The sequence below is a fragment of the Balaenoptera musculus genome, chromosome 14 (assembly GCF_009873245.2).
Source record: "Balaenoptera musculus isolate JJ_BM4_2016_0621 chromosome 14, mBalMus1.pri.v3, whole genome shotgun sequence".
NCBI classification, from domain to species: Eukaryota; Metazoa; Chordata; class Mammalia; order Artiodactyla; family Balaenopteridae; genus Balaenoptera; species Balaenoptera musculus.
In genome coordinates, this window is record NC_045798.1 from 41,368,592 (window position 1) to 41,387,514 (window position 18,923).

An 18,923-nucleotide genomic window follows, 5' to 3' on the forward strand; every position below is an offset into this window, starting at 1 on the left:
CAGTGAGCTGGGGCAACTGCAGGGCTCACCTCATTTTCTCCCCTTCTCGGGGATCACTGTCCTTCATTGCCTGATGTCCATGCCTCAAAAACCATGGTTTCTTATATTTTGTACAGTTTTTTCATTGTTTCAGATGGCATGGTGAATTCAGCCCCTGATATTCTATCTTGGTCAGACGGGAATATTTAACTGGATCTGTATCTTCTCATTTGAGCCCAATTCCTTACCTATATAGTGTATCAATTATATTTTATATATATTATATAATATTGCTCTATTAATGGGAGATGGATGAGTCACATCAAAATGTTTAAGACAAAACATTTCACTGTCTTTTGGAAATACTTTCTCAGTGTCAGTTAAAGGGAAACTGTTAACACAAGTTTGCTTTATCAAGAATCAGGAAGTACTATGAAATCAGTTTTTAGATTTTAAAAACTGTTGTTATGAGTAGGAGACTATATATTTTAGGTATTCGATTGGAAAACACACTTGTCAGAATTGTCTTTCCAGCTTAGTTTGTTGTATTATGTTTCTTCATCATTTGATGTGATGCCAGCTACTAATGACACAACTGATTTACCATCAGAAACTAGCATTGCTTTAGAATTTTTAATGAGCTTACTAGCTTTTGCTATAATGGTAGGAAATGCTGTGGTCATTTTAGCTTTTGTGGTGGACAAAAACCTTAGACATCGAAGTAATTACTTTTTCCTTAACTTGGCCATTTCTGACTTCTTTGTTGGTAAGTTACATATCTTTATTTAAGATAATCTTTTTCAATTATAATTCATTTCTAAAACCTTAAAATAAGCTTTTATTATTTCAAGGGACTATTAAAAACAAAAAGTTTAAGGATTGAAACTCAGGGGAGGCTATACGGCACTGTATGGGAATGTTATATGTATGTAAATCAGGTTTGTAGGGGAATTTTCATCTGAGAACTGTTTCTTTTTATGGAATAAAAATAAGTCCAGTATTGCTTTAGTCTAAGAGTTATTTGTTTTTGGACCTATTTTCCTTGTATGTTTAGGTTTATAAGTATTCCTTTTTAAGTAAGCATAGTTTCTTGAATATCACAGTGTTGGAGTAATAGGAAATAATGTATATGCTGGTAATCGGCACAATCAGAAAATAGGATATTCAGGTCAATTACATACTATTGTTAATAATATTATTTTATAATATGGCATAGAATGTTGTAAAGTACACCCAACACTAAACTCCCTTGCATATAATATGGAACCACAGTGTTAATAATTGTAAGAGATCATTGAAATCAAAGTAATCTTTCTTTGAAAACATGCACTACATAATTTCTTACTGCCTGATGATCATTTTTTAACAATGCTTATCATAATGAGTAAATATGCAGAAGTGTCAATTGATGATATGGTTTTATAGGAGCTTCTAGTATAATTTAATCTGTTATTGTGTACAGCTATATAAATTCTTGCATTTATGTTAAAACGAAACAAAACTCATAGAATACTTAGTTTATTGCCTGGAACACAGTGATTGCTCAACAAATGTTAGTCTTTTCACTCTTGATCTTTCTGAAGATAAATGTCAACTCAAACCAAGTACACAAATGTTAGTAGAGTACCTACCATGTAAGTACTGTTAGGTACCAAGTACAGTTAGATAATGAGGAGATATCGAGAAGACTAGGTTAATCTCTTTCTTTAATAAGGTTTCAATACAGTAGAGTAGATAAGAGAAGTTCAGAAATGACTATAACAGGACAGGTTGATATGAGAACCCATAAAGACCCACCCAGTGCTGCGGGCACTCAGAGAAGGGAGAAAGCACATTTGGTTAGTGGGTAGTGGTCTCTGAAATGAACTTTAAAGGATGGGTAGAATTTCCATAGGCAGAGATGGAGAGGAGAGAGTATTCCAAGAATCAGCAACGATATGCTGGTAGAAAATCATCGTGTATACCTTCCTAAATGTGAGCTCCAGGCTGGCTAGTGTGCAAATGGGCTGTATGAGAACAGCTGAGGGTGAAGTTGGAGTAGTTGGAATCTATATAGTGAAGGCCCTTGACTACTAGTGTGAGTCTGGATTGGAGTTTATTCAGCAGGCAATGTGAGATTTAAGTGAATGATTGAATGGGTTGAAGCTTTACCTCAGAGGCATCAGAAGAGATGTAGCCGGTGGAAGAAGCTGGAGCAGAGGGTAGCTTCATTTCAGAGAGAATCCTGCAGTGACCTTGGCAGAAATCAGCAGTGGGCTCTGAGTGAGCGTGAGGGTGGAAAAGAAGTTCGGGAAGCAGAGCTGCAAGGGGGGATCAGGCAGGAGAAAGAGGAAGATGTGTTGAAGACTGAGTTCTGGGGGCAAGAGTATGACACTATTCACAGAATTAGGGAGCATTTGTGAAAGCAGCTTCTGCTTCTGATATTGCAATGATAAAAGTTTTGGAGGAAACTTCTAGTTGGAGAGATTGACTTAGGAATTCTGGTATAGAAATTATAGGGTCACAGAAAAAAGTGGGTAGCCAATATAGAAGTATTAAAAAATGCAACAATCTCCCCATTTCTCTCCTCAGTTCTGCCCCCTCCAGGTAACCAACATTAACAACTTGATGTAGATCCCTCCACATCATTCTCTATGCTCACATAAACACAGATAAATACACGAGTGTATTTATGTGAACAGAGAATATTCTATTATAAATATATGTATCCCTCTCCTCCTTCTTCACAGAACTGTACAACTTTTAGGTGACACTCAGCGCTTAAAGTGGAAAATGTATTTTGACTACCCCAAAGGGAGTTAGACCCTGAATACCTGGTGATCAGGAGGGATGGGGTAAAACTATATCCAACTGTGAGAGCCTGAGGCCTGAAACTTTCAAATGAAGATGGTTCTAGACAAGAACAGAGTGCCTCTGTGTAAGGCCCAATGTCTGCATCATGGCAGCCCCACCATCGTGGGCTTGAGCACCACAACATAAAGATGTGGTTTGTCTTTGAGAAATGTCCCTGCAGATGTGATGATTCAGCAGTCCTGGTGGCCTCCCTCCATCAGCAGGTGGATGGGAAAAGAAATGACTTTGCTCCAGATGAGAGCGATTGGACACAGGCCAGAATCTCTTAATCTGCCAGTCTCATCCTTCATGTTTCCCCTGCCCCCTGCCAGCTTCATCCAGAGGTCCACTTTCTAACACAATATACACCATGACAGCACAAGACTTAGCAGTCTCTGAGAGCATTTTGTAACAAGATTTGAGTTTTGTGTCAATGCTCTTCTTTCTCCTTTGCCATGGTCGAAAGTGTACCTTTCAGCTCTGAGCCTGTAGGACCTCATGGTGGTAGCAGTGGACCAGGGCAGAACTTGTGAGAGATTTTCTGTAGCTACAAGATAGCAATTCTTAATATTTGGGGTCATGAGACCCAGAGCTCCAGAACCATGTGGCGATGCCAGTGCAGATGAGAGCGTCACATGTGCTCGGTATGGTGGGATTTCTGGCTGAATGTCCTCTATTCACAGGTTTCTGAACTGGCCTCCTGTTGAGAATTTAAATTTGTGGCACCTGAGAAGCTTCCCAGGCTGAATTTAGTTGAAAAGCAAAGACTTATTGAGGAAAAATTCCAGTACTAGCTACACTGATATATGTCATCTATACACTAGTCCAGAAAAAAGTACTATTTATATCTTTACTGATATCTATAAAATTGGTATCACATAACTGATGTTTCCATCTGTGGGCACCTTTTTCACATCTACATTTGTGTGGGCATGTATGGTCTACATAAGCATGTGATGGATGATCCAGACAGGATCTTTAAGGGCAAAAGGTGGCTGCTGATGACAGAGTCTGAACCACATTTTCAGGATGGCAAAGTTTATCTTTAGTACAGGCATACCTCAGAGATACTGTGGGTTCAGTTCCAGACCACTGCAATAAAACAAATATCAAAATAAGAGTCACATGAATTTGTTGGTTTCCCAGTGCATATAAAAGGTATAGTCTACTAAGTGTGCAAAAGCATTACATCTAAAAAAACAATGTATATACCTTAATTTAAAAAATACTCTATTGCTAGAAAATGCTAACGAGCATCCGAGCCTTCATTGGATCATAATCTTTCTGCTCATGGAAGGTCTTGCCTCGATGGTGATGGATGCTGACCGATCAGGGTGGTGGCTGCTGAAGGCTGGGGTGCCTGGTGGCAATTTCTTAAAATAAGAGGACAGTGACAATTGCCACATCCATTGACTCTTCCTTTCACTTGAATACTTAGAGGTCATTTTAGGGTTATCAATTGGCTTAATTTCAATATTGTTGTGTCTCAGGGAATAGTGAAACCTGAGGAGAGGATAGAGACTGGGAAATGGCAGGGTGGTGGAGCAGTCAGAACGTACATGACATTTATTAAGTTCACCATCTTACATGGGCACAGTTCGTGGAGCTCCAAAACAATTAAAATAGTAACATCAAAGATCACCATAACAAATATAATAATAAAAAAATTAAAAATATTGCGAGAATTAGCAAAATGTGACACAGAGACACAAAGTAAGCAAATGCTGTTGGAAAAAATAGTGCTGATAGACTTTGCTCGATGCAGGGTTGCCACGAACCTTCAATTTGTAAAATATGCAATATCCATGAAGTGCAATAAAGGAAGCACAACAGAATGAAGTATGCCTGTACCTTCATGCCTTGGTTCAGGACTCTTCTATTTCCCTCTGTGTTAGTCAGCTTGGGCTGCCCCAACAAAATAATCACAGTCTGGGTGACTTAACAACAATTTACTTCCTCACAGCTCTGGAGCCTGGGAAATCTCAGATCTAGGTGCCAGCTGATTTAGTTCCTGGTGAGGGCTCTCTCCCTGGGTTGTAGATGGCTGCCTTCTTGCTTCACCCTCATATGGCCTGGAGACAGAGCTAGCAAGTGAGCTCTCTGGTGTTTCTTCTTACAAGGACACTAATCCTGTTGGATTAGGGCTCTACCCTTATGACCTAATTTAACTTTAATTACCTCCTTATAGGTCTTATCACCCTGGGGGTTTGGGTTTCAACATATGACTTTTGGTGGGGGGGGACACAAACATTTAGTCCGTAATACCCTCTATACAATCACTGTTATCTACACACTCCTCTGTTGGCCCAAAGAATTCATTGGGGCTTTTAGCTCCCCCCACTTTTTTTTTTTTTTTTTTTTTTTTGACTGTGCCACTTGGCATGGCATGTGGGATTTTAGTTCCCCCACCAGGGATCAAACCCTCGCCCCCTGAAGTGGAAGCATGGAGTCTTAACCACTGGACCACCAGGGAAGTCCCTCCCCCGACCTTTCAATTATCATTTTCTCATGGAAGATGCAGCTTCTTAACTGGCTTCAGAAAGAAGGGGCAATACCGGACTGGTGACAATTTTTACACAAACTGGGCTTTCCCATCCTCATCTATTCATTCATCCCATACTGATTTATTTTGAACCAGGCACCCATTTAGGTGTTGGGGATATATCAGTGAAAATACAGACAAAAATCCTTACCCTCGTGGTGCTTGTATTTTTCCTGGGAGCAGGGGCGGGGAGAGGAAAGTAAACAGTATAAATAAGTAAATAAAACTACATAGCATTTTAGAGGTTGATCATTGCTACTGAGAAAAACATAATAGCAGGGAGGAAATGTGTTAGAGGTAGAGGTTGCAATGTAAACCTCAGGGGTAGGGCTCACTGAGGAAGATGCATTGGAATAAACAAAAGGAGCCTCTGAGGGAAGAGTGGTTCATGCCCAGGAAACCCATGCAAGAATCTGAGGGTGTGTGTACAGTGTATTTGACGCCAGATAGGGTGGAGCAGAGTGAGCTAGGGGTGGAGGGAGTAGCAGAGGGTTTCTTCTCTCCTCCCCCTGGTTCCTTCACTTCCTTTTTATTTGCTTCACCATCTTCTTTTAATATAGTTTGTTTTCCCTCACTCCCCTGCCTTCCCACTGCCACAATTGGTCATGCCAAAGGATTATTGCTCTCTTCAAGGACCTGGCTATTAGTTTTTCTTATCAAGTCTATTTGACCCAGAAGCATGACTCCAGAGTGGAAGTTATGGAAACACCTAGGAGTGGGTATATCACAGATGTATTTCAGGTTCAGTTTCAGGTTCTGAAACTCCTTTGGAAGGAGCCGCAAAACCACTCAACAAGACAGAGGAACTGAGCGTGACGTTTGTACTAAACCATCCCAAGGAACACAAGGTGACAGCAGGGTTTCATTAAAACAAAAGGAATAGACTTGAGCCTGTTTTCAATTAACGGCTATTTCAAGTAGCTCCAGAGGTTTTGAACACACCTTTCTCTTTTATCTAATTCAGAAAGTTTGTGAAAAACATTATCAATAAATAGACAATGGCATCTGTAATGCAAATGATTGGTGGCATCCCACTCTTCTTTCTCATCCAGGGGAGGAAATGAGTGTGTATGTGGAAAATGCTCCTGTCGGGAACACTGGAAGCCACAACTCTGGGCCAAAATATAATAAATTTCTCTGTTTTGAAGATACTTTGATTTATCTCAGGTGATCCTGAGATACCACGGGTTCACACACACACACACACACACACATACACACACACCCCTTTGAGATGGAAGGCGCCATAAGGAAGCTTAGAGAATTACACCCATTATCTTGTAATAACCTATAATGGAGTATAATCTTCAAAAACACTGAATCACTATGGTGTACACCTGAAACTAACACAATACTGTAAATCAACTATACTTCAATTAAAAAAATAAAATATGCCAGAAATGTTTAGCATCCTAAAAGATATATGTACATACATACATATACATACATACACATACAGTTAAAATGTAAAACAAGCAGGCAATTTGAACTACAGGTAAGAACTGACCATACAACTCTTCTTCTCGATGGTGTCTTGTCTCTCATATTTGTATGTAAATCTAGGTACAGGACACTAAGTTCTGCATTTCCTTACACTAGTTCTAAAACAACACCTTTATATCCTCATGTCATCTTTTCTTTTTTTTTTTTTAGGTTGTTTCCCTCCCTTGCCTATTGTAAATGGTGCTTCAATGAGTATTGGGTGCATGTATCTTTTCGAATTATAGTTTTGTCTGGATATATGCCCAGGATTGGAATTGCAGGATCATATGGCAACTCTATTTTTAGTTTTTTGAGGAACCTCCATACTGTTTTCCATAGTGGCTGTACCAATTTACATTCTCACCAACAGTGTAAGAGGGTTCTCTTTTCTCCACACCCTCTCCAGTATTTGTTATTTGTAGACTTTTTAATGATGGTCATTCTGACTGGTGTGAGGTAGTACCTCATTGTTTTGATTTGTATTTCTCTAATAATTAGCAATGTTGAACATCCTTTCATGTACCTGTTGGCCATCTCTATGTCTTCTTCGGAGAAATGTCTATTTAGGTCTTTTGTCCATTTTTGGTTGGGTTGTGTTTTTTTGTTATTGAGTTGTATGAGCTGTTTGTATATTTTGGAAATTGAGCCCTTGTCGGTCGCATCATTTGCAAATATCTTCTCCCAGTCTGTAGGTTGTCTTTTCATTTTGTGTATGGTTTCATTGCTGTACAGCAGCTCATAAGTTTGATTAGGTTCCATTTGTTTATTTTTGCTTTTATTTCTATTGCCTTGGGAGACTGACCTAAGAAAAACGATTGGTCTGATTTATGTCAGAGAATGTTTTGCCTATGTTCTCTTCTAAGAGTTTCATGGTGTCATATCTTTTTTTTTTTACAATGATAATTATCTTTAAAATATACATTTTTAAAAATTTTATTTTATTTTTTATACAGCAGGTTCTTATTGGTTATCTATTTTATACATATTTAGTGTATATATGTCAATCCCAATCTCCCAATTCATCCCACCACCAGCACCCCCGCCCCGCTTTCCCCCCTTGGTGTCCATACCTTTGTTCTCTACCTCTATTTCTGCCTTGCAAACCAGTTCATCTGTACCATTTTTCTAGATTCCACATATATGCATTAATATACGATACTTGTTTTTCTCTTTCTAATTTACTTCACTTTGTATGACAGTCTCTAGGTGCATCCACAGCTCTACAAATGACCCAATTTCATTCCTTTTTATGGCTGAGTAATATTCCATTGTATATATGTACCACATCTTCTTTATCTATTCATCTGTTGATGGGCATTTAGGTTGCTTCCATGACCTGGCTATTGTAAATAGTGCTGCAATGAACATTGGGGTGCTCATGTCATCTTGTTTTGGGAGAATGCGGGGTTTCCTTCAATCTCCCCTTCCCTTTTCTTTTATCTTTACTATTGTTCTTCATGATAGGCTAACTTGGTTCTCATATGGAAAATGGGAATTCCTGCCAAGTGCCTTCATAAAATATGAAGATATCCAACAAAATAAGATTTCAACCGAGTTTCCACTTAATAGGTTATTTTCTTAGTGAGTAGACCACCTGTCTGAAATGTCAATACAATTGAAAACCCCTATAAGCCTAAAGGAAGAGGAACCCAGTCCAGTCATTTTCCACAATGAAGCAGTTTCTCTGCTGAGTTGAATCACTCAGGTATTTGTTCATTCGGTGAAGGGTAGCAGTTAAAGTCAGGGGTTATGAAATCACGTTGCTTAGTTTGAAATCCAATTTTTCCCTTACTTGGGCTAATTATGTCTCCTTTTTGAACTTCAGATTCCTTATCTGTTAACTCAGCATGGTGCCTACCTCACAAAGTTTCTATGAAAGTTAAATGAGATGATATATGTAATACACATAACACAATGTCTGGCATGTGGTAATTGCACAATACCTATTAGCTGTTATTAATTTCCTTGAGTTAAATGTGCGAGCCATTGGTCAATTCTGGATGTTGTGAAAAATACAAAGATCGACTTCCCACACAGTCCCAGTCCTCAGGAGAAACAAGTTAACATATGACAACGATATAAAGTAGGATATATTTGTACATGAGAGGGGGAGAGATGAGTGAAGTGCCAGGAGAGGGCAGGTGACAGAGGGGTCACTTCTACCCAGGAAGTTCCAGGAAAGATGACAAGGAGGATGTCACTTTTTAAACTAAGTGAAGAATTAGAAGGAATTAAATAGACTTCTCCGTAGAAGAGAAGAGGATATTCTAGAAAGAAAGAATGTTGTTGGCAAAGGCAAAGAGATGTGACAATGTGAGATGTGTTTGGGGGAAGGGTGGCCCATCCTGTTTGGGTTGGATCATGAACACAAAGATGATGTGTGCTGTATATGGCTGGAAATACATGCTGGGACCTGAACTTAATTTGGAAAGTAGTAAGAAGCCATTGAAGGTACGATGTTTGTGACAGCTATTTTAAAAATGGTATTTAAAGAATGTGTAGGAGATCAGTCCTGAGTTGGTTGATGAAATACCATGAATTTCTAAATTATAATCAAGCTCTTTTTGGCCAGTTCAGATAGTTCATTGTGTTGTGTTCCTATGTCTCTTTGTATTCATTGATATGTGCTATTTTTTTTTACCCTCATTTTTTCCCTGTACAGGTGTGATCTCCATTCCTTTGTACATCCTTCACAGGCTGTTCGACTGGAAGTTTGAAGATAACATCTGTTCATTTTGCTTCACTATTGACTATCTTTTGTGTACAACATCTGTGTATAATATTGTACTCATCAGCTTTGATCGATACCAGTCTCGAATGCTGTAAGTCAAAATATTAATTTATCCTCCTTAGAAGATTATATACTTGTAAATTTTGGGTCCCCAAGCAAAAAAATTTTTTGTTTAATTGGCAAAACTTAGAGAAGCCTGTTACCCTTTTGTTATCTAGCACTAAGTTCTCATTGGTGCTTAGTGAACATTTTCTGTGTGATTTGGTTAGGTCACTCACTTATGTACCACTAAAATGGGAAGGTGTCCACCAAAATCCAAGGCAAGTTGTGAGAAGTGGTAAATCGAGTACGCAGTAGATTGGATATGCATGAGTCTCACAGTAGGTTTATCTGTTCAACTCCTTAGACAAATTGAGACCTGAATGTTTTCTTCAGGATGGAACTTGGTGGGTGATTAGAAAGACTCCCAGACTTCTGAATGTCATGAGAAAATTAATTTTGAATGACCAAAGGAAAAGACAGTATACAGGGAAGCTATAGGTTATACAGTGGCACTAACCAGAAACTAACCAGTGTCATTTTAGGACCCATGCCAAGAAAGTCTGAACTTACCCAAGATTTAGAAGAGTTTCATCAACTAGTTCGTGACAGTTCTTAAACTAAATTCATCAGCAATAGAATAAGAGGAGAGAATAAGGTTGATGTTAATAAGGATGAGGGATGGGAAGAGGCCACAGAAACATGGACGGTGATCTGAAGTCTTTGAGACCTAGATGGGAAACTTCCCTTCACTCCTGAGTCCCAGGGACCCAAATGTGTGGGAAACGACTGTGTGACAGGGATTTTGCTAAGGACACAAAACTGAATCTCCAGAGTCTTTCTTTTTGAGGAGCATAACAGTCTAATGTGGAGACAGATCCATAAACAAAGGGACTAAGTGTGGTGCTGGAGGCATTGAGAGGACAGTGACAGTTCTGTCCTGGGAGAGGTGTGCAGCTTGGAGGCAGACAGGATCGGAAGGGTGCACTGGACAAGGCAAGGATAAACTGCCGTAACGAAGAGACTCCAAAATGCTGAGACCAAACAAGACAGAAGCTAACTTTTCTCTCAAAGAACAGTTCAGGAAGATGGGAAGGCTCTGCTCCAGGAACTCACCCAGGGACCCAGGCTCTGTGCCCTCTAGAGCAGGGACCTATGGTGTCTGTTGCAACTGCTCAAATAAAACTTTATTATCCAAACAGGTGGTGGGCCACACTTGCTCCATGGACAGTGGTTTGCTGACCCCCACCCGCCCTAAGTCATTAACCTCCTCTGCACACTCCAAGTCACGTTGTTGTCACTCCAGGTTCTAGAAAGGAAGGGCAAAAGGCAGAAGTCCAGGGTAAGGGATTTTCTTTTATCCAAGTAGTGCAGAATCACACAATCATTTCCACTCACCTTTCATTGGTGAAATTTAGTCATGTGGTCTTACCTTACTGCAAGGGAAGCTGGGAAGTGTGGCCTCTAGCTGAGCTGCCATATGGCCAGGAAGAAGTAGAGAATGGATGTGGTGGGACAGCCAGACACTTGACATTGAGTACTTTATTGGCACCAGAGTCCACTGCAGTTTGTACTGGACGAACTCTGGAGAGAGTACAGATCAGTTTGGATTAGCAATCCAGAAGCTTATAATCTCAGATTTTTCAAACTGATAGTAATCCATTATTGAGTCATGAAATCAGTTCAGTGGGTTATTATGTCACTTTTTCGTAGAATGAAAAAATATGGAAAGAAGTACAATAGAACTTAACAAGTTAGAGTATAAAATATCAGAGTACCTTGTGCATAATAAAGGTAAGTATTGTTTTATGAACACTTTTGTCTGTATACTTCATTAGGGTATAAAATCTATTTCTTACTTTAGGTCACAGTCAAAATGTTTGAAAAGCAGTGCTCTAATTAATAATCTTTCTTTAACTAAATCTTTAATTTGTACTTTAAAATTTTCCTTTCTTTCTGGGTTTTCTTTTTAATCTTCACTGAGTGTTCCTAGTTAGTGTTCACTGGGACATTTCTTCACTGAACGTCCAAGCTCTTGAGTCAACCTCAGGTTTGTGTTAGGGTAAGGGATGGCTTGCCCAGTTAGAAAAAGGGCTTAGAAGTTACAGAGAGTTGAGGAGTGATGTCCAGAGAGAAAATGCCTGGGCTTGTTTCTTGGTCTTGCCCTGAGAAATTCCCCTGGCAATGGAGGCTGTAAACTTGGTGAGGGCCAGGTCAGCTGGATCCGGGTCCCTGGTACACAGCACAGAGTCAAGTGTAAAAAGTGCTCCATGCATGAGTATATGAATGCTCACGGGGGTGCTCAGGCAGCACTCGCGCCTCTGTTGGCTGAGTTCCAACACAGCTGTATGAAGCCAGAAGGAAGGCTTTAAAGACCACAGGAGCTCGTAGGAAGTGATCATGCGCAATTGAGCTCCTGCTGTAGCTAAAAGTAGAGGAGACAGTGTAATAGGGCAAGGCGGCAGGCTGGGCTTGGGAAATGGAAATCTGACAATAGTTTCGGGAAGGAAGGCTCGATGCAGATGGCAGTGCATGACAGGCACTTAGAACGGCTCTGCAATCCCATCTCATTATTAACACCAGCAAGTTCCAGGGGTTGCTCTGCCTCACAAAAGAAACCGGACTGACAGAATGTTTGGATATCTTATTGGGGTGGGGAAGGAAGCAGGGTAAGAGACAACATCCTGAATAATGGACATATTCTGTAGTGGGTGAGAACTGGGCCACTGATGAATTTCAGGGAGGCACGGTTCTGGATTTAAGCAATGCTTGAACTGTCATCTGTCAAAAATGCTACCCAGAGATGAAGAGATTGGCATCATCTTCTCAATTCCCTTGGATGTCCATTATCCCATTTGACCTTATGCATAATAGGAAAGAGATTACTTTCCAGCATATTGCATCATATCATTACAAAGGCTGAACAGAGCAATTAAAAAACTAAATGCAGTTTTATGACCATCTGGGTATTGTTACCATCTTCATAATCATTAGATTTAGTGCAAGTATTAATTAGTGGTATGAGAAGCAGAAGGCAAAAAAATTTATTGTACATGGGAGATTGTGGTCAGCACCATATGCATTTTAGCTTAGCCTCAGAAATACCAGTAATTTGGAAAAAGAAAACCCCATTTCCCTGCAGTTTTTAAAAATAACTTTTTTTTTTTAAACCAGCCTCCTTTTACCTCTAGCCAATTGGTGAGCCCTTCCCAGCATGTACAATCCATCAAAGAAAGACAGTGCTGGGCATTGTTACACCCCTTTAATAAAAATGAGAAACCACTTTAGAACAAGACTTAAAAACTCACAGAGAAAATAGCACTTGAGGGATGGTGAAAGGGAAGTGTGTTCCAACTTCATGGGTAAATCATTTCCTTTTCCTTGAGTGCAAAAGGCAGAGAAACATGGAACATTTGGGCTGGCAGGAATCTTACTGATCTAAAAGGTGTCCAGAGAGGTTGTGTGCTCTAGGTCCCCTTAAGAAAGTCTTGGGTCATACGTTTATCCCTCATACAGGGTGGTTGGCATTTTAGATTTCTTATAGAAGATTTCAGAATCAATCAAAGGTCATGGGTCTTGTGATCCAAGAGCAATCCTCCCTCATAGAATCTCATTTTCCCTTACAGAAGCCTGTCCTTGTGACCAAGTGGACTTAGAACATTCTTCACCCCTATAAAAAGACCGTGGCACTCACCACAGCCACGTCTCTCCAGTGGCTGGCCACCACTGCTTCGGCACCATTTTTGTTGGGTAGATACGTTTGTAGAAAGAAATGATTTGGTCACGCTCAGTAACACTGTAGTATCTCCCCACAGCTGGTTTAAACTTTCTTTTTGTGCGTCATCTTGTGGGAGTAACATAAGAGTTCTTCTCTTTTTGACCCCACCTTGAAAGCTCAGCATAAACGGCAGAGTAGATTCTTCCTAAATACTGGATTTAGAAAAGCCAGTGTCTTTTAAACTTTTCTGACTGTGACTTCAGTGATAAATGCATTTTACACTATGATTCAGTACACACATTTCTCTTTCTCTACGTATATCTATATTCCCAAAGCAAAAGTTTCATCAAACAATACATATCTTTATGATGTGTGATGCATTCTGACACTGATTATTCCAGTTCATTAAAAAAATATTGCTGCTCATGATCCAGCTGGCAAGTTAAAAACACCATGAAAATGGGCATTTAGTTTCAGTTAACAGTTCAGGTTAGTGTCTGTGGACTAGGAAAAACTGCATTCTTATTTTAGATATCGACCTTGACATTTTCTATAGTGTCAGAGGTTTAACCTTGAACTGCTAAGAAAGTCTACATCTTGGCCCAGGGTCCACCGAAATCAAACCCTCTGCCCTGGCCCAGATCATGTTACCCAAATTCAGTGAATATCCCCGCTTTGCACATCCCTGAAACTCCTGAGGGCCAATGGTATGCTTTGTGCAATCAACATATGCTCATTGTATTGAAAATAATTTATTTGGTTTCTTTTAGGTATCTTGCAGAGCTCAACACACTGGGATCTTGAAGATTGTGGTTCTGATGGTGGCCATCTGGGTAGTGGCCTTCTTAGTGCATGGGCCAATAATTCTAGTTTCAGAGGCCTGGAAGAATGGCAAGGGGGATTGTGAACCTGGATTCTTTACAGAATGGTATATACCATTACCATTTACTTCTTCTTTTCCAATTTGTATTCCTTTTATTTCTTTTTCTTCTCTGATTGCAATGGCTAAGCCTTCCAGAACTATGTTGAAAAATAGTGGCGAGAGTGGACATCCTTGTCTTGTTCCTGATCTTAGAGGAAATGCTTTCAGTTTTTCACCATTGGGAATGATGTTTCCTGTGGGTTTGTCGTATATGGACCTTATTATGTTGAGGTAGGTTCCCTCTCCGCCCACTTTCTGGAGAGTTTTTATCAGAAATGGGTGTTGAATTTTGTCAAAAGCTTTTTCTGCATCTATTGAGATGATCATATGGTTTTTATTCTTCAGTTTGTTAATATGGTGTATCACATTGATTGATTTGTGTATATTGAAGAATCCTTGCATCCCTGGGATAAATCCCACTTGATCATGGTGTATGCTTCTTTTAATGTGTTGTTGGAATCTGTTTGCTAGTATTTTGTTGAGGATTTTTGCATCTATATTCATGAGTGATATTGGTCTGTAGTTTTCTTTTTTTGTAGTATCTTTGTCTGGTTTTGGTATCAGGGTGATGGTGGCCTCACAGAATGAGTTTGGGAGTGTTCCTTCCTCTGCAATTTTTTGGAAGAGTTTGAGAAAGATGGGTGTTAGCTCTTCTCTAAATGTTTGATAGAATTCACCTGTGAAGCCATCTGGTCCTGGACTTCTGTTTGTTGGAAGATTTTTAATCACAGTTTCAATTTCATTACCTGGGATTGGTCTGTTCATATTTTCTATTTCTTCCTGGTTCAGTCTTGGAAGGTTATACCTTTCTAAAAGTTTGTCCATTTCTTCCAGGTTGTCCATTTTATTGGCATAGAGTTGCTTATAGTAGTCTCTTAGGATGCTTTGTATTTCTGTGGTGTCTGTTGTAACTTCTCCTTTTTCATTTCTAATTTTATTGATTTGAGTCCTCTCCCTCTTTTTCTTGATGAGTCTGGCTAATGGTTTATCAATTTTGTTGATCTTCTCAAAGAACTAGCTTTTAGTTTTATTGATCTTTGCTATTCTTTGTTTCTATTTCATTTATTTCTGCTCTGATCTTTATGATTTCTTTCCTTCTGCTAACTTTGGGTTTTGTTTGTTCTTCTTTCTCTAGTTCCTTTAGGTGTAAGGTTAGATTGTTTATTTGAGATTTCTTTTGTTTCTTGAGGTAGGCTTTTATTGCTATAAACTTCCCTTTTAGAACTGCTTTTGCTGCATCCCACAGGTTTTGTATCATCATGTTTTTGTTGTCATTTGTCAGTAGGTATTTTTTGATTTCCTCTTTGATTTCTTCAGTGATTTCTTGGTTATTTAGTAACGTATTGTTTAGCCTCCATGTGTTTTTGTTTTTCTACGTTTTTTCCCCTGTAATTTATTTGTAATCTCATAGCACTGTGGTCAGAAAAGATGCTTGATATGATTTCAATTTTCTTAAATTTACCAAGGCTTGATTTGTGGCCCAAGATGTGATCTATCCTGGAGAATGTTCTGTGAACACTCGAGAAGAAACTGTAATTTGCTCTTTTTGGATGGAATGTCCTATAACTATCAATTAAATATATCTGGTCTATTGTGTCATTTAAAGCTTGTGTTTCCTTATTAATTTTCTGTTTGGATGATCTGTCCATTGGTGTAAGTGAGGTGTTAAAGTCCCCCACTATTATTGTGTTACTGTCGATTTCCTCTTTTATAGCTGTTAGCAGTTGCCTTATGTATTGAGGTGCTCCTATGTTCTTCTTCTTGGATTGATCCCTTGATCATTATGTAGTGTCCTTCCTTGCCTCTTGTAACATTCTATAATTTAAAGTCTATTTTATCTGATATGAATATTGCTACTCCAGCTTTCTTTTGATTTCCATTTGCATGGATTATCTTTTTCCATCCCCTCACTTTCTGTCTGTATGTGTCCCTAGGTCTGAAGTGGGTCTCTTGTAGACAGCATATATATTGGTCTTGTTTTTGTATCCATTCAGTGAGCCTGTGTCTTTTGGTTGGAACATTTAATCCATTCACGTTTAAGGTAATTATCGATATGCATGTTCTTATTACCATTTTCTTAATTGTTTTGGGTTTGTTTTTGTAGGTCCTTTTCTTCTCTTGTGTTTCCCACTTAGAGACGTTCCTTTAGCATTTGATGTAGAGCTGGTTTGGTGGTGCTGAATTCTCTTAGCTTTTGCTTGTCTGTAAAGCTTTCGATTTCTCCATCGAATCTGAATGAGATCCTTGCGGGTAGAGTAATCTTGGTTGTAGGTTCTTCCCTTTCATCACTTTAAATATGTCCTGCCACTCCCTTTTGGCTTGTAGAGTTTCTGCTGAGAAATCAGCTGTTAACCTTATGGGAGTTCCCTTGTATGTTATTTGTCATTTTTCCCTTGTTGCTTTCAATAATTTTTTTTTCTCTTTAATTTTTGTCAATTTGATTACTGTGTGTCTCGGCGTGTTTCTCCTTGGGTTTATCCTTCCTGGGACTCTCTGTGCTTCCTGGACTTGGGTGGCTATTTCCTTTCCCATGTCGGGAAAGTTTTCGACTATAATCTCTTCAAATATTTTCTCGGGTCCTTTCTCTCTCTCTTCTCCTTCTGGGACCCCTATAATGCAAATGTTGTTGTGTTTAATGTTGTCCCAGAGGTCTCTTAGGCTGTCTTCATTTCTTTTCATTCTTTTTTCTTTATTCTGTTCTGCAGCAGTGAATTCCACCATTCTGTCTTCCAGGACACTTATCCATTCTTCTGCCTCAGTTATTCTGCTATTGATTCCTTCTAGTGTATTTTTCATTTCAGTTATTGTATTGTTCATCTTTGTTTGTTTGTTCTTTAATTCTTCTAGGTGTTCGTTCTTTAATTCTTCTAGGTCTTGGTTAAACATTTCTTGCATCTTCTCGATCTTTGCCTCCATTCTTTTTCTGAGGTCCTGGATCATCTTCACTATCATTATTCTGAATTCTTTTTCTGGAAGGTTGCCTATCTCCACTTCATTCAGTTGTTTTTCTGGGGTTTTATCTTGTTCCTTCATCTGGTCCATAGCCCTCTGCCTTTTCATCTTGTCTATTTTTCTGTGAATGTGGTTTTTGTTCCACAGGCTGCAGGATTGTATTTCTTCTTGCTTCTACTGTCTGCCCTCTGGTCTTCTCAGAGTTCTTATACAGATTAGTCATTTTCATATTTCTTAGACCTTTTAAACCTTTGATTAATTTCAAAGACTAAATTACGAAAATATTTTAAGTATATCATAAATGCTTAGAAATGCACATGATTTTTATATACACTTATGCCTTAACATTAAGTTCAAAACAGGAAATACATGCTTAACATTCAATCATAATTTGAAAAATTTGAGAAGTAAACCCTCATGAACAGACAAGTTTTTATAAAGCTGTTACTTGTCAGCTGTTGGTTTTAACATTCATAAATCAGTAGTTTTGGATTTCATCTGATCACTGGAGGCTTGAATGTTCATTGAATGGAGTGGCCACAGGAGAACTTTCCTCAGTTGAACCTTGGGGGAAACATGCCTAAATTGTCGTATGTATTTTCTAAAATACAGAAAGTATAATATGTATTGTATTTCATTCAATCCAAGATGCTGTCAATGTAAGACATACCATCTTATAGTATAAAAGAGAAAATGCTTTAGATTGTCTATAAAACGATACTTAAAAATCACAATTATAATAAGTCCTATTCTGATTTCAGGATTGTTGAAAAGTGAGAAATGTGTGTTTTAGAAGTGATGAAATATGATCTAGGTATGAGAAATGACAGAACAGGGTTAATCCTCTATGAAATGAGAGTTTGAATAAAATACTTTTGATGGTACATTCATGTATTCATTAAACAAATGTGTATTAAGAGTCTATCATGTATTAACTACTTATTGTAAAGATGTCTGTGAATCTTGCCAATAAGATTTATATTCCCTGGGGCAGGAATATTACTTTTCTTTTAGTACAATGCACCTCATAGCTATTTATGGAAAAGGCACACACTAGGCATTTTCCTTAAAAAGGGAATGTCAATACCAGTCTTTTATTTTTTGTTTTTTTTAAACATTTGATGAATTTTAAAAAAGGATTTAGTTATTATTTACTTATTTATTTTATTTTTGGCTTTGTCAGGTCTTAGTTGTGGCACTCAGGATCTTCGTTGAGGCATGCAGGATCATTTGTTGCAGCGTGCGAGCTCTTTGGTGTGGCACGCAGGCTTCTCTCTAGTTGTGGTGTACGGGTTTTCTCTTCTCTACTTTTGGTGCACAGGCTGTAGGGCGCATGGGCTCTGTACTTGTGGCATGCAGGTTCCAGAGCGTGTGGACTCTGTAGTTTGTGGCATGCGGGCTCTAGTTGAGGCTCGCAAGTTCAGTAGTTGTGGCGTGCAGGCTTAGTTGTCCCGTGGCATGTGGGATCTTAGTTCCCTGACCCATGATCGAACCCGAAACCACCAGGGAAGTCCCAATCCCAGTCTTTTAAATGCAAGTCTTTTAAATTTGCACTGAAGGAACTTTAAAATGATTTTCATTATAATAAAAATAATATGAACTTATTATAAAAAGACAGTTAAACAATTCCTTTACCCAAGAAGCAGCCACAACTATTAGTTTGGTATAGGTGTTTCTAGAGAAAAGAATGATATAATCCCATTTTCGAGAAACACATGTTCATATA

At 38.8% G+C, this 18,923-nt stretch overlaps 1 protein-coding gene across 1 annotated transcript; it reads left to right on the plus strand.

Annotated features, from left to right (window-relative positions):
- The first annotated feature begins 486 nt into the window (after window positions 1–486).
- Window positions 487–14,255, plus strand: HRH4 (histamine receptor H4). The gene is made up of 3 exons (XM_036824089.1): window positions 487–745; window positions 9,498–9,657; window positions 14,094–14,255. Exons 1-3 carry the CDS (start codon window positions 553–555, stop codon window positions 14,125–14,127), a joined length of 387 nt encoding a protein of 128 aa, XP_036679984.1. The 5' UTR covers window positions 487–552; the 3' UTR covers window positions 14,128–14,255.
- Window positions 14,256–18,923: the final 4,668 nt, after the last annotated feature.

Bases quoted from the DNA above. Each gene is read 5' to 3' on its own strand.
- HRH4 (XM_036824089.1), top strand. From the start codon at position 553: ATGCCAGCTACTAATGACACAACTGATTTACCATCAGAAACTAGCATT. The intron at 746-9,497 runs GTAAGTTACATA...TTCCCTGTACAG, and splicing joins CATTTCTGACTTCTTTGTTG to GTGTGATCTCCATTCCTTTG. The intron at 9,658-14,093 runs GTAAGTCAAAAT...GGTTTCTTTTAG, and splicing joins CGATACCAGTCTCGAATGCT to GTATCTTGCAGAGCTCAACA.